The sequence below is a fragment of the Rhinolophus hipposideros genome (assembly GCF_964194185.1).
Source record: "Rhinolophus hipposideros genome assembly, chromosome: 12".
Lineage (NCBI taxonomy): Eukaryota > Metazoa > Chordata > Mammalia > Chiroptera > Rhinolophidae > Rhinolophus > Rhinolophus hipposideros.
Window position 1 is genome coordinate 61159789 of NC_138058.1, and position 13423 is coordinate 61173211.

Below are 13423 nucleotides of genomic sequence, written 5' to 3' on the forward strand. Positions count from 1 at the left end.
AGGGTTGGCCCAGGTGAGGCCAGCGGCTGTCAGCGTCTCTCAGCTCAGCCTTTCAGGTGAGCAGACTACTGCGGGAGCGTGGGCTGCTTCTCTCGGGGGACAATTAAGACCCAGAAGAGAAACTTAGACGACGTGTCCAGGCTGCCATTCCCCACTTGTCATTCCTGAGCCTGTGGCTAAGGTGTGCGCTGGAGAACGCTGGGCCCAGGGCCCAGGGCAGCACCCTGGTGCCCATCCCGGCTCTGTCACCGGCTGCTCTGCTGGGTGGCCTTGGGTGCCACACCTCCGTGGACCTCAGTGGCTTCCTCTGTGAACTGTGATCATTCCTGCCCTGCCTACTTCTTAGAGCTGAGGGGAAGCCCTGATGGTGCGAGGGCGGGACGGCCCTGAACGCGGTGAGCCCTTACCTGCTTGTGGTGGCTTTGTAGTCCTTTTCCATGCCCACGTGCTTACTCATTTTCTACACAGCTTTTTCCCTTTCCTCTCTCCTTCCTTTTTTTCACTCCCCACCTCCCCTCCAGTGGCTCAGAATGAAGCATCATTCAGGCCTAATGGGGACTGGGGCACAGGAAAGTTCTCTTAGCTTTTGATCTGAAGTCCGGGGTGAGAACCCCACAGAGACTACTCTGTTCTCTCATGCTCGACGCAGGCCAGTCTGTGAGTTGTGCGTACCGTGGTCTGACTCCATTTTCCCCAATGTTGGGGAGTAACAGGAGCGGATGACAGTCCTACCCGCTCTGGACTGATGATGACCGTGTGTGTGTGTGTGTGTGGGGGGGCACCCTGGCCACGCCCTCCCAGGCCACGCCCTCCCAGGCCACGCCCCCAGGCCCAGCACCTATGGTCTTGATGACCGCCTCCTGGAACATGCGCTCTTCGTGTTCCTTGATGATCTTCGTGCCCAGGCTGATGGCGCCGTCGTAGCTCCCGGTCAAGGCGTAGTCGATGCTGAGCCGCAGCTGCCTCAGCAGAGTGTTAAACATCTCCAGCACCGTGGGCCCTGAGCGCGGAGGGGTGGGAGACCCACAATCCAGCGCTGGCACCCCTCGCTCATTCTCCCCTCGCCTGCATGACCCGGCAAGCCTACGCCCACTTCCAGCCGGGGGCTTCCTCTGCCTCTTACCTTCCCCGGCTGATTCCCCCCCCCCCCAGGAAAACCGGTTCTGACACTTCCCCCCAGTGCCTTGCCCTTTTTTGTCCTTGAGGGGCTCCCAGCCCCCACTCCCTTCAGGGCCCCCTTACCCACGGAGCCGGTGGCCGCGATGACCGCGGCTTCGGACAAGACCTCCACGATGCCCGCCCGCACCGTGGCCGCGCTGCGGCTGTTGGCATCCAGGTGGCTCAGGAGCTGCTGGATAACCAGGTGGGAGTGCTGCGGCTGGGAGGAGGAAGATGTGCTCGTCCCCACAAGGCCTCTGAGCCAGGGAAGCCTTTGACTGGGACCGAAAAGCCCAGGTGGATCTCAAAGGCTGGAGTGGGCAAAGGTGAGGTCCCAAGGCCACCGGAGTGGCGCTGATACCCCAGTTTCTTTTCCTGAGCTCTTCCCCTCTTGGTCCAACAAGGAGCAGAACCAAATCCCAGTGAATACCTGGATTTCCACATTTTTCCTGTGCCCTTTCGCTTCAAATGAGTCAAAAGTCAATTTAAAAATATTGTCTTCCTTTTCATTTGCCCCAGGCCCCGGGTCTTATTGGTAAGAGCCACAAGAGGCCACATGGTTTGCTCCAGTGATGCTCAAAGTGTGACCCCTGGTTTGATGCCAATTCAAGATCTGTCCTACGCCCGTTTACAGGGAGATAAGTAGAGGAATTGAGAATAAGTGTTTAGTAAGCAATCTGACAATGCTTGTGGCAGCCAAGGGTGGTCTGCGGGCTTGTATTTCGTGTGAGTTTTTCATTTACTTTTTCTAGGAATTCTTTTTACTTGTATTTCACAAAGTATTGGTCTGTGAAATAAAACTAAACTGGTCTTTCACACAGCAAGGTTACACAGCACCAGTTTAGACACGGCGGCTTAGAAGGCATGAAAGACAGGTGGCTGTCTCCATAAGCACAGCCCTGCTCCCAGAGGTGCCCCTGGCCAGAGGGACAAGCTGGGCCAGGGGACCCACCATACCTGAATTGAGTACATGATGATTTTAAAGCAACGGACGGCGAACACCTTTGGTTCCCAAAGAGAATGGTTATCCAAATGGCTGTGAAGAAAATATAGGAGAACGGCTGTGAAATGTAAAGTGACATTAGGGAGGAGAGGGACACCTCCCAAGAGACCCAGCTCTCATAGAGCTCCCCAGGTAAGTGAGGGAGGGCCTTCAGGTGTAGGTGAGAGAAGGGAAGAATGAGGGGCCCCAGGGCAGTCCCAGCCCCAGAGCTGGAGAGAGGTCAAGAACAGGGCTCTGTGGACTTAGGAGTGAACCCGGGCACCTTCCTTCAGCCTCAGGGGCTTCCTACCAATTCCTCCCCAAAACTGCACCTGGCCACCGTGTGGTAGCTTTTGGTGTCATGATGCAGGAAACAGGCAGAGAAGGGATGGACGTGGCCACAGCACCACAACTATAAATTGTCTTCCTTTCTCCCCCAGTCAGCAAGTAGGTGCCAGGACCTCCTCTGGTGGGGGAGGCAGAGAGGGGGACTCACATGAGAACCGGCTTGATGGCATTTTTGATGTTGCCAAAGGCAGCCCGGCCCAGCAGTTCCCGAAGACACCTCTCAGCCAGCTCTGCTGGGTTTTCCTTTTCCTTCTCTGGAGCTTGGAGGGGTGAGGGGGACCGGCTGTGGGAACACACAGTGCATGGGTGAAGGATGGAATGCAAAGCTGGGAGTCAGGCTTTGTGCACACCTGGATTTCGGTGCTTATCCATGCCAATGGTGATAGCAGGACCAGCAGGAATTTGGTGTAGGTCACAGGTGCACTGTCACAGCTGTCAAAAGTTAAATGGGGTAAAGAAGCCCAGAGTGGAGGAAGATTGTGGGAGAAGAGATAAAGTTTTTCTGGAAATCCTTAAGGATAGGCCTGATGTGCCTCTGTGGGAAGGACAGATATCCACAGAGGACAGCACCATGGGACTACGAGTGTCTCTGTGCCCTGAAGGCTTTGGAAGAAAAAAATGGGATATGAAGAAAGGTGGCAGAATAGCAGAAAGCAAAAGAAAGTGGGAGAGAGAGAAGAAGGGAAAGGAAAAAGAGGGAGGGAAAAAAGCAAGGCCCAGTGGCTGGCTCACGTGTGGCTCACTCATATCAGTCACAGGGGGTGGACCCAGATCTGGACAGAAGAAGGGCTCCTGGCACTGAGACCACCACCGGCCCCGCTTGTCAGTGAGGTGCGGTTCCAGGAATGGCCACCAGAAGGCACACTTACTTTCCCCACCCGACTAGCAACAGCAGAGGCTCAACTGACAGGTGAGGAACCCAGTGTCTTCAACCAATGTCACGCACAGTCAAGCAGGACAGTGACGTGAACCTTTCCCTCCATCCCATCTCACAGGATGGATCCCAGGTCTGGGACTTCCAAATTAAAACCCAATATCTGCAATTTGTGTCGCGTGTCTGCTGGCTGGTCAAGCAGGCATGTTTTAAGGCCTGAAATACCACGAGGAAGTGAGGGAGGAAGGAAGGTAAGGGAGGAAAAGGCCTCAAAATTGGAACCATGAAAAGTATTTTTACAAATCTCGTTGGCTTGCTGCTTGCAGAGAGACAACCAGAGTCTGGGTTCTTTGTTCTTACCAGCACACACTCACCCCCAGGGAGCCCACACTGTTACTGTCTTTCCTCATGAATGCAGACCTTAAGGGGTGTGGCAGGTTGGCAAAAGGCTAGACCCACGGCTCCTAGGGAGCCAGCTATGGACTCCTTGCAGAGCAAGCTACAAAAGCCAAGATCCATGGCTTTGTAATTACGTTTTACCAAACAGACCAAGCTGTGTGGTTCCCAAGAATCGGGGGAAAGCAGCCTGGGAGGGCTGCACATGTCCAAGCTCCACCCCTCCCCTGCTTACCTCTCTGCCTCCTCTACATGCTGCAGGTTGAAAAGCAGTGACGGAACAATCTTGTCCATATGCTGTGGATCCCAGATATTGGCCTGTAATTCATCATTCACCGTCTTCCTCACCACCCCTTGCAGACCTTTGATACCCGACATTCGGATTCTGTGAGGAAAAGGGTGAAGTGGGGCCGTGAAGTCCTCAAACCCCGAGAAGTCTAGTTTCTATGGCAAGGACTTAGAGATACAACGTAGGGGTTAGGGACATATTCATGCATCCAAAGGCAGAATAAAGACAGCCCTCTACTTTCTGTGTGACTTGGGCTCCTGGCTAGCTGGCTTCCTGTGCTGGTGGACATGCACATCTTGGAGACCTAGTCTGTCTTTGCCCTGGTACCTCTGGGCTCCATCCTTAGGGTGCCAGGTGCTCCAGGCTCCCTCTCTTTAGTATTCAGCTGGGCTTGTTCCAGCTTGAGCCCAAGATGTAAGAGGTCATAGTGCTGCCGAGAATGGCTGAGGCCAAATCCAGGGCTCTGAGCAGCTTACGGGGCAGAGGGGATCTAGAGGGAGAAGCCCAGGCTCTCTGCGCACAAAAGGGTTTGGGCTGAGGCTAAGGTGGCTGAGGTAGGAGCCAGGTAGGAAATTGAACTGAATAACAGCACGGAGGGGACCCCTTTCAAACATCCCCAGGCCACACTGCACTGACCCAGGGTCAGCACGGCCCTGCGAGCGGGGGCCCTTGTCACTGGCCCTTTATTTCAGTCTGAAGTCCTTTTTTTTAACCAAACATTTTTTTCCTGATTACAAAATAATACATGCTAATTATAGAAAACTATAAGGAAGAATTACCCCTATGATCACTACTCAAAGAACCGTTATTGGCATTTTGGCGTCTTTCTTCTGTGCATAATATGTAACAGAACTAAAAACCTATGGTATAGGTAATATGTACTATTTTTTCCCCCATCACATTCCATCATAGGCATTTTTCTATGTCATTAACTCTTCATAACATGCACGACGTATTGTCATAAGAACTTTCTAAACAAATCCCCTATTGGTCATTTAAGTTGTTTCTAAAATTTTTGCTACTATAACAATGCTACGATGGACATCACTGTGTAAAATATTTTACTACATTTCATGTCATTGCCATGATGGAATTACTGAAGCAAAGGTAAGAGACGAAAGGCTCCCAATATTGCCAAAATACTCTCCCCACCCCCAGTGCGCAAGCTGTGAGAGAATGCCATCCTCACTGTTCCTGCAGTGGCATGGGGAAATCTCATTTTAAACATCTGTTCTAATTTTATGGCTTAGAAACTTCTTAACATTTTGTAGCTATTTCAGTTTGTATCTTTTGGATGATTGTTGAAGTTGAGCCATTTTTCTAAATATTTAGTTGCCAGTTTCAGCCTCAATTTTAAGTGCCATTACCAGGATGTGACCTTGGGCCTTACCTGGGGACCATAACAGGATGGTGGGAGAGGCCTAACCGGGTGACCCTGGCCCTGGACCAGTCGGGGCTGCTCACAATTGGCAAGGATTCCCCAGGGAACCACTCTGCCTCTCTGATCCTGACTAGTGAAGTCCCTGAGCCAGAGGCTGTCCAGACTTGAGAACAAAACAACTGGGACACTATTCTACTAAACTATTCTGGACTCTGGGCTAAAAGGCTTTCACTAATGCACAATAGAAATATATCCCAAACATGCTGGACTCATGTTCCACCCAAGAGAGCCTGGCTGGCAAGAAAGCAGGCCCAGTGGGTGGGAAATTGTCTTCCCAGGACTTCCTTATGTGTGAATGTGAATTAAGTTTTCTTTGTGCCTTCAATCTCCCCAGAATTTCTTCCACATGAGTACACATTTCATTCCATGACACCCAGAGCTGACTGACCCTTTCAAAATAAATTATGAAAAATCAGGCCTGGGGGAGAGGAATCTCTTACTGCTCCTTATAATGGATTCAGTGGAGGCCTACCCACGTGCAAAGGACCTGGGACGTCTCTGAACGCCAGGGAACTGTGTGTGCATGTGCACGCATACAACTGTTTATGGGATGGAAGGATAGTCTTGGAAAGAGGCACTGGGATGTCTGGGCTGTGAATGAACAACAGGGAGAGGGCTCAGGGGAAAAGGGGGTGCAGGGAGGGTATGGAAAAGAGATAATAGGAAGGAAGAAGATTGATACCAGAAACTCCTCTCAGCCTGCAGGCCTTCCTTTTATGGACGGTAAGTGCCAGCCTGTGGGTGCTAATGGCTAATGTGTGTGTGAGATTGCATGGATGTGTGTGATTGTGTGCATGAATGCATGGGTATGTGTGATTACGTATATAGTTGTGTGTGTGATTGTGTGAGGGGTAGAGGGAGGGGAGAGAGACAGAGAGAGAGAAAGAAGAGTGGCACAAGCAGCATCCCCTCTGCCCCAGCCTGCAAGCTTGCACTGCCTGAGTGGTCATGACCTATTATGTTACAGCGATACCTGGTTACAGTCCTGCACCTGCCCCAACACCTTCTTCTGGACATGCCCCGACTGCTCCAGCCCCCTCTGCCTCATCATAGCCATTTTGGAGGGAGGTAGCTACTGTAGGAACCAACACTGGGGACAGGACAAGGGACTCCTTTCTCCCGTGGCCCCCACTGGCCTCCCACATGCATGGTGGTAGCACAGCCCATGACTACTATAGGGGGTGTGAGACTGTGGACACTGCTGACCAGTTTGCATTGGGACCTGCTCCGGAGTCATCCCACAGGCTTGGAAGATTTGGGGACAAGCCACCTGGGGCATGGCGGGATTCACTTCCTGTTTCTCCAACCCAGATTATCAACTGTGGCAAGGAGGCTGTTGTTGGGGCACCCAGGGCTCCTTGCCCCCGCTGTTGCACAAACGTGCCACTGGGGGTGCTGGGAGGTGCTGAGGCATCAGCTGGGTTCAGGGATAAGCCCGTGGAGAGCTGGTTCACGGTGAGCGCGCTGGCCACAGGACAACGGCAGGCCTGCGGTCCCTTCTTCTTTGATTCCTCCTGCAGCTTTGGTTGGTATGGACAGCTTTGTCCTTCTCCCTTCTTCTCCTGCTTTTGAAAGTATTCTCTCGTTTCATCTAGCTCCCCAGGTTGAAAACACACGTTGTAGGCAGGGACCTACTTCTAATTCTTTTGCACCTAGTAGTTCCAAGGACAATGCTTCCACAAAACGCCAACTTACAGCTTCATCAGCCTAACACCTACTTCACCTATCGGTCAGCACATATTCCTGTACATTTCCTTGTGATTTCATCTGAGGGGTTTTATTGCTATGTTGATGCGTGTACTTCTGTGAGTTAAGTATGTTTATAAGTTTGAGGATGTGTATATAAAAGTGTATCCTGTAATTCAAGATATTTATCGGAAAAGCATCCATTTATTCACTTGCTCAACAAATATTTACTGAGTGTCCACTGCTCTCCGGGTACTGTTTTAGCACTTGGGATGTACCAGCGAACAAAACAGTGATTCTTGCCCTCACAGAGCTCACATTCCAGTGGGGAGAGACAGACCATGAATAAGAGACATAGTAAGTAAATTATGAAACATGTTTGAAGGGGATGAGAGCCATGGGTTAAAAGAAACAAAAAACAAAACAAAACTAGAACAGGGTGAGGAAGAATGGGAGTGGGTGTGTGGGGAATTCAGGGGTGATCCTATTGGTGTTGGGTGATCCGACACCAATTCAGGGGAAGGTGTCGCTGACAAGCGGAACTTCGGGCAAAGATTTGAAGGGGCTGAAGGAGTAAGCTACACAGACCCATGGAGGAGGCATTCCAGGCACATGAGCAGACTGTGCAAAAGCCCTGTGGCAGCGATGTTCCTAGTGTGCTTGTGGGCAGCAAGGAGGCCTGCATGGCTGGAGGGGAACGAGTAGGGGGAGAGTGGAGGAGATGAAGTGAGAAGGGCGGTGAGGATCAGCCAATGCGAGGACTTTGCTTTTTATTGGTGGGTGCATATTTGGATGGATAACGGTGAGTGGGAGTGTTTCTGGGTGTATAAGTACATGTACTTCTGAACAAAAGAGCATGAGTCTACGCATTTATGTATGCTGTCACTGACTCTCAGATTGGGCTCGCAGGTCTGTTACCTTACAGTTTTCTGCCCCAGAGGCTGTTCTTTTAGAAAACCTGGTGTTGGAAGCCCAGCACCACCCACTTGCCCGCCTATGTTCTCCCAGGTGCTCTTTCCTGCCTAGCAACGTCAGAGCAGAGGGAATCCGCAATGGGATCAGGGACACAATTGGGGCTGGCAACCCTCTAAGACCCCTCGATGCTTCTGTCATTAGCTGCGCAAGCCCCCACGTCTTCCCCAACTCACTTCGTCTTGATTTCCAGATTGTCGTGGCTGGAGTGGCACATTTCACTGAAGCGGGAAACAAAGAAGTCATAGCTCCGGTGATAGGACGGGGTGTCCTCCTCAATATTGGCAAACTTCACAAACTGTCCGGGAGGAGACAGAGACATGCACGTGATAGGTGACCCGCTGTGCTCCTCAATTTTGGGCGCTGGGACTTGATGTCCCCAGGCCCCCTGCCATAGTAAAACCAGGGAATATACACACCCCAGGAGCCACGCATCCCAGGACCCCGCTCTGGTCCGTCTCCCAGAGTACACTCAGGATATCTGAGTTCCAAATCCGGCTCACTGTTCCTGTCTACACAACAAGACTGGCACCTGTGGCCCTTCTCAGCCCTTCCCTGCTGGGGTAAAGAGAGGGTGGAAGAGAAAATGAAAGGGGCTCACAGAACTGCCTACTTCGTTTTACATCCAGAGCTGCACCAAAAACACACACAGGCTGAGAGAGAAGCTGTGAGGAATAACACTGAAACTGAGAGAAAGCCATCATCAAAGCACGTAGCACCACCCCAGAGTGCATTCTGGGAAACAGGGACAAACCTGAGATTTGATTAAGAAGTGTAGTTACATTGTATTGTTAAACATTTGAGTAAATCTTTAAATTTGCCGTTTCATTTCAGTGAAGTCTTGCTCAGCATTCTCAGCTGCTGGATTTCTGCTGCATCGCCACGCTGCACATTTGCAACTGCAAATAGGGACTTAATTTTAACCGACTCCCACAGAGAAGCGAGAATCATAGACTAAGTGGAATTAGATTACTAAAACATTACATATAATTCTTACAGGTTATTTTATTTGTTATGAATTCAGTACTGTAAACAACTCTAAAAAGATTAGAGTTAGAATGTATTCTCCATTACTCTGCCTTACAGTATTTAATTTTTACAAACATTTGTTCAAAAAGGATATACAATTGAGATGATTCTAGTACCAATTCCACTGTGTGTGTGTGTGTGTCTCTGTGGTGTGTGTGTGTGTGTGTGTGTGTGTGTGTGTGTGTGTGTGGTTTTCACAGCACCAACAAGCAATGCCCCAGGCACCAGCTGGGTGTCTTACAATTCAACTCAATTCTGACACTACCCGGAGAGAGCATCAGATCCCACAGCTCAAGTGTTCAGCGTCACAAGACTGCCCCCTCCCACACCTTTCAGAGTCCAATCACAAGTTCAGGTTGTCACCTGTACTTCTGACTGACCAGCTATAGATGAAGGGTTCCTACGACCCCCCTCCTTGGGTTCATTTAATTTGCTAGAGCGGCTCACAGAACGCAGAGAAACATTTCATTTACTAGATCGCCAGTTTATTATAAAAGGATGTAACTCAGGAACAGCCAGATGGAAGAGCTGCAGAGGGCAAGGTATGTGGGAGGGGCCGGGAGTGTCCAGGTCCTCTCCAGACACACCACCCTCCCTGCACCCCCACTGTGCACCAACCCAGAAGCTCTCTGAAGCCCATCCTTTTGGGTGTTTATGGAGGCTTGATTACATAGGCATGATTGACTAAATCATTGGCTCTTGGTGACTAACCTCAATCTCCAGCCCCTCTCCCCGCCCTGGAGGTTGTGGGTGGGGGTGGGAGGACTGAAAGTTGCAACCCTCTAATCATACTGTAGAAAGGGGCTTGTTATGAATAACAAGACATCATTTCACCTTTATGGAGCTCATTGCTTAGGAAATTCCAAGGGTTTTGGGAGCTCTGCACTAGAAAAGGGGATTAAGACCAAATATATATATATTTATAATATAAATCACAATACCACAACCAAAATTATCTAGTTAGTACATTCACAACATTCAATATTGTCATTTGGTTTCCCTATTTGACTACTTAAAAGTTGTTACTTTTTCTGGATGAAAATTAGCAACTTCTACAAACACCATTAATAATTGTAGTGTTTTGTTCCTGCAATAATAAATATACATTTATTTTCTGCTGACTAATAGAATTGTGACATGCAAAGCTGGTAAGGAGATCTGTCCTTCCAAGTTACATCTAAAATGCAGACATATGTAGAAGGTGGCAAAAAAACGTGTGCACATTTTAAGAAAGGAAAAAAACTGTATTAAAATTGTAGTACTCAATATCTACCAATAACAAAAGATGAATACAAGTCACGTTTGCCTTCTGCAATTACAAGAGGTGCTCAAAGTGGTTACCATCAGTGTCCAGACACTTCTGATTACGATAAGTACTGCTTGAGCAACATTCACCCAAGTGCTCACTTGTGTACATTTTTTGGCACCCCCATATTTACAAGCGAATATTCTGATATTAGCAATACATCTGGATGGCATTTCTTGCGTTGTTGATGTGGTTCTGCAGAGGCAGTGGTAATCCTTGTGATCACAAAGAGCAGGGATTAGACACAAGTTTAGGAGTTCTGGGAACAATGGTAAGTCAGCCTTTGGCTCTGTGACCTTCGCAAGCTCCCCAAGCCTAGAAGTTTGGCTGAAGCTACATTTGGGTGCATCGCTGCTCTTAACCAGCGACAGCATGTTCCCAGGGTGTACGCCCCACGGCTGCAGCTGGGCTTGGTCAGGGTGTCCGTCCACTCAAAGTGGGCATGCAGCTCCACGGGGTTCTAACTGCAGAACAATCTCTAACTGGCATTGTGACCTCTGAGTGGGACATTTAACTTCTCTTAGTGATACACAGGGAGAAACAATTAAACTAAGACTTTGTCCCTAACATTCAGTGACAGCATGGACTCCAATGTATGTGAGGAGAACGAGTGACCCAACTTCCTGTTCACTGGTGTGAGAGTTTATGGGCTAATAACAGTGACATTATTGAAGCTTACATACATCAGGTACTCCCTTAAGCATTTTACATACATCACAGCTTTTATTTCCTAAAATGACTGTAAGTTAGAAAGCCATCATTATTTTCATTTTACAGACAGAGAAACTGAGACTCTGAAACATTGAGTAACTCGCCCAGGTTCCTGCTGGAGTAACCCTCCACAGCAGGAGCTCTGCCCTGCAAACCTTCTCGGGTTTTCTTTTTTCTTTTTATTCCTGCTCCCTCCTTTCTCTAGCACCTCATGCCACATCACCCAGGAGAGCTGCTTACGTGGGGAGTGGTGGTGGATGCTGTCAGGGAAGAACCAGCCGAGAATGAAGAAGCAGCCCGGGGTGACCTTTGTCTGGTCTTTTTAAGGGGGTGGAGGAGTGACGGTGCTGGTTTCCAAACACTGTGGTACAAAGTTATCCAGTGGGCTTGGTCATCACGCAGATCCCTGCCGCCAGCCCCAGACGTGCTGTGTCATTCTTAGACGAGGCCCAAGGATGTACCTTTCAGCAAAATCCCAGAAGATGCTGGTGGATGGTCTGAGGCCCACATGTGAGAGACAAGCAGGGTCAAGGGTAGGCAGCCTGGTCTGTCTCTCCTCTCCAGCCCCACCCCCCACTCTGACACTTCTCTGATTCCTGACCTCTGTGGAAGGCACCATCAAGTCTCCCTTCACTTTCAACTTTGACTTTGCTCTTCCTTAAAGAGCCACGGAACCAGGAGCAGGACTGCTGGCCAGTCAGGTGGCATGGTCGACGCAGTTGTTCATGCCCAGTGTTGGTTCTGACCGGCTGTTATCTGTGCTGTATGTGCTGCTCAGTATTTTGGCTACTACCCCTTGGCTGTAAGGTTAGAACTGAGATTACAATCAACTTTTAAAAATGGAAAATTCAGTGACAGCCACTGAGGTAATAGAGGGTAGACAATGTGCATGGGGATTCCTTTTCTAAAACTATGGGTGGCCTTTTTCTAGGCGGGGCCAGCAGTTTTGTCTGAATCTGTTCCAACTGGGCCAGCCACAGCTGCTAACCTCACTAGAAAACACCCTGTTCTTTTCTTTCGTGACCCTCTGAGTCCCTGGACTTTTACTCTTCTGTACTCTTCTCAGAACTTAATTTTGAGCTTTTACCTCAAATTTTGATTTTGACATAATGGTTTTTGTATTTAAGTAGACTGTACCCTGCTTTATGTGCTGGTCCTACAGTCAGACACCCATGTACTCCCTCGCTCTGCATCTTGTCATCTGTGTGGACCACTCATGTAACTTCTGAGCCACTGTTTCCTCATTTGTAAAATGCGGACCCTAGGACTGATGCCATGGGGTCGCCTCCACAGCTAAAGGAGGGGGTGTATGCAGTGACCAGCACAGCGCCTGGCACTGAGGAGTACTGTGGTGAGCCTGGTAACTGGGCATTTGTGGTCTGCTGCATCAGCTCCAGGCCTAGGCTCAGGGGCAGTCTTACCCTTGTCCTTCCCATGCCACCCACACTGGCCCAGACAGGCAATCACAGAGCGGGAGCCCAGACCATGCAGGCAATGCATCTCAAGTCTGGAAAGAAGGAATCGAGTTACAATCACCCCCCACCCCCAATGGACTGGCGACCAAGGGTGGGAGTGGGGACAGGCAGAGAGCCGTGGAGTTGGAGGGTGAGGGCCAAGCCCCCGAAGACCATTCAGGGACTGTAGGTCACTTAGTGCTATAGGGTGGGAAGGGGCACACTAAGGGCCAGGCAGAGGGGCTAGAAAGGCAGCTCCAGAAGCCGTCACTGCAAGACCAGGAAGACATGGCCCAATGCTTGTTTCACTTGCTTTCTTCTTCTCTTTAAAATGTTTATATCCCCTCATATGACCATGGATAAAGTAGAGAAAATCAAGAAAATCTCCCTGAGCTTCTGTTGTAACAGGAACTGTGTGAATTCCAGACTTATTCTTGGTAAGGTTCTTATTTCTAAGAGGCTTAAACTTTTTATGGCTCCTACGGGATTCAGCAGCAGTCACTGAACAAGTGTTTGTGGGGCAAAGTACGAATACATCCAAGACACCACTTAAACAGCGCTCTATTCTTCACACATCCACACCTGCACTCATGGTGCCTTCCCATCCCACTTGATCAGAAAAGCAGATTTCCAATATGTTATAGTGAAGCTCGCTTGCGTTGTTTTAGCTCACTTTGTCCTGTTGGAAGCCTTCAAAATATTCACCGACAGAGGGGTTTGGGTGAGGAGGAGCCACCCATCTTTAACAGCAGGTGTGGATGGCAGCAGTGTTGGAAA

General features: G+C 49.7%; 1 protein-coding gene across 1 annotated transcript in view; it reads right to left on the minus strand.

Moving 5' to 3' along the window:
- EFR3B (EFR3 homolog B) overlaps nt 1-13423 on the minus strand; it is an 80155-nt gene that overhangs the window by 18500 nt on the left and 48232 nt on the right. The window contains exons 5-10 of the mRNA XM_081069624.1: nt 8323-8444; nt 3994-4143; nt 2637-2771; nt 2116-2194; nt 1243-1378; nt 839-1000 (exon numbers count right to left, since the gene is read on the minus strand). Of these exons, the coding sequence (XP_080925750.1) occupies nt 839-1000; nt 1243-1378; nt 2116-2194; nt 2637-2771; nt 3994-4143; nt 8323-8444 (784 nt within the window). The remainder of the gene's footprint in view (nt 1-838; nt 1001-1242; nt 1379-2115; nt 2195-2636; nt 2772-3993; nt 4144-8322; nt 8445-13423) is intronic.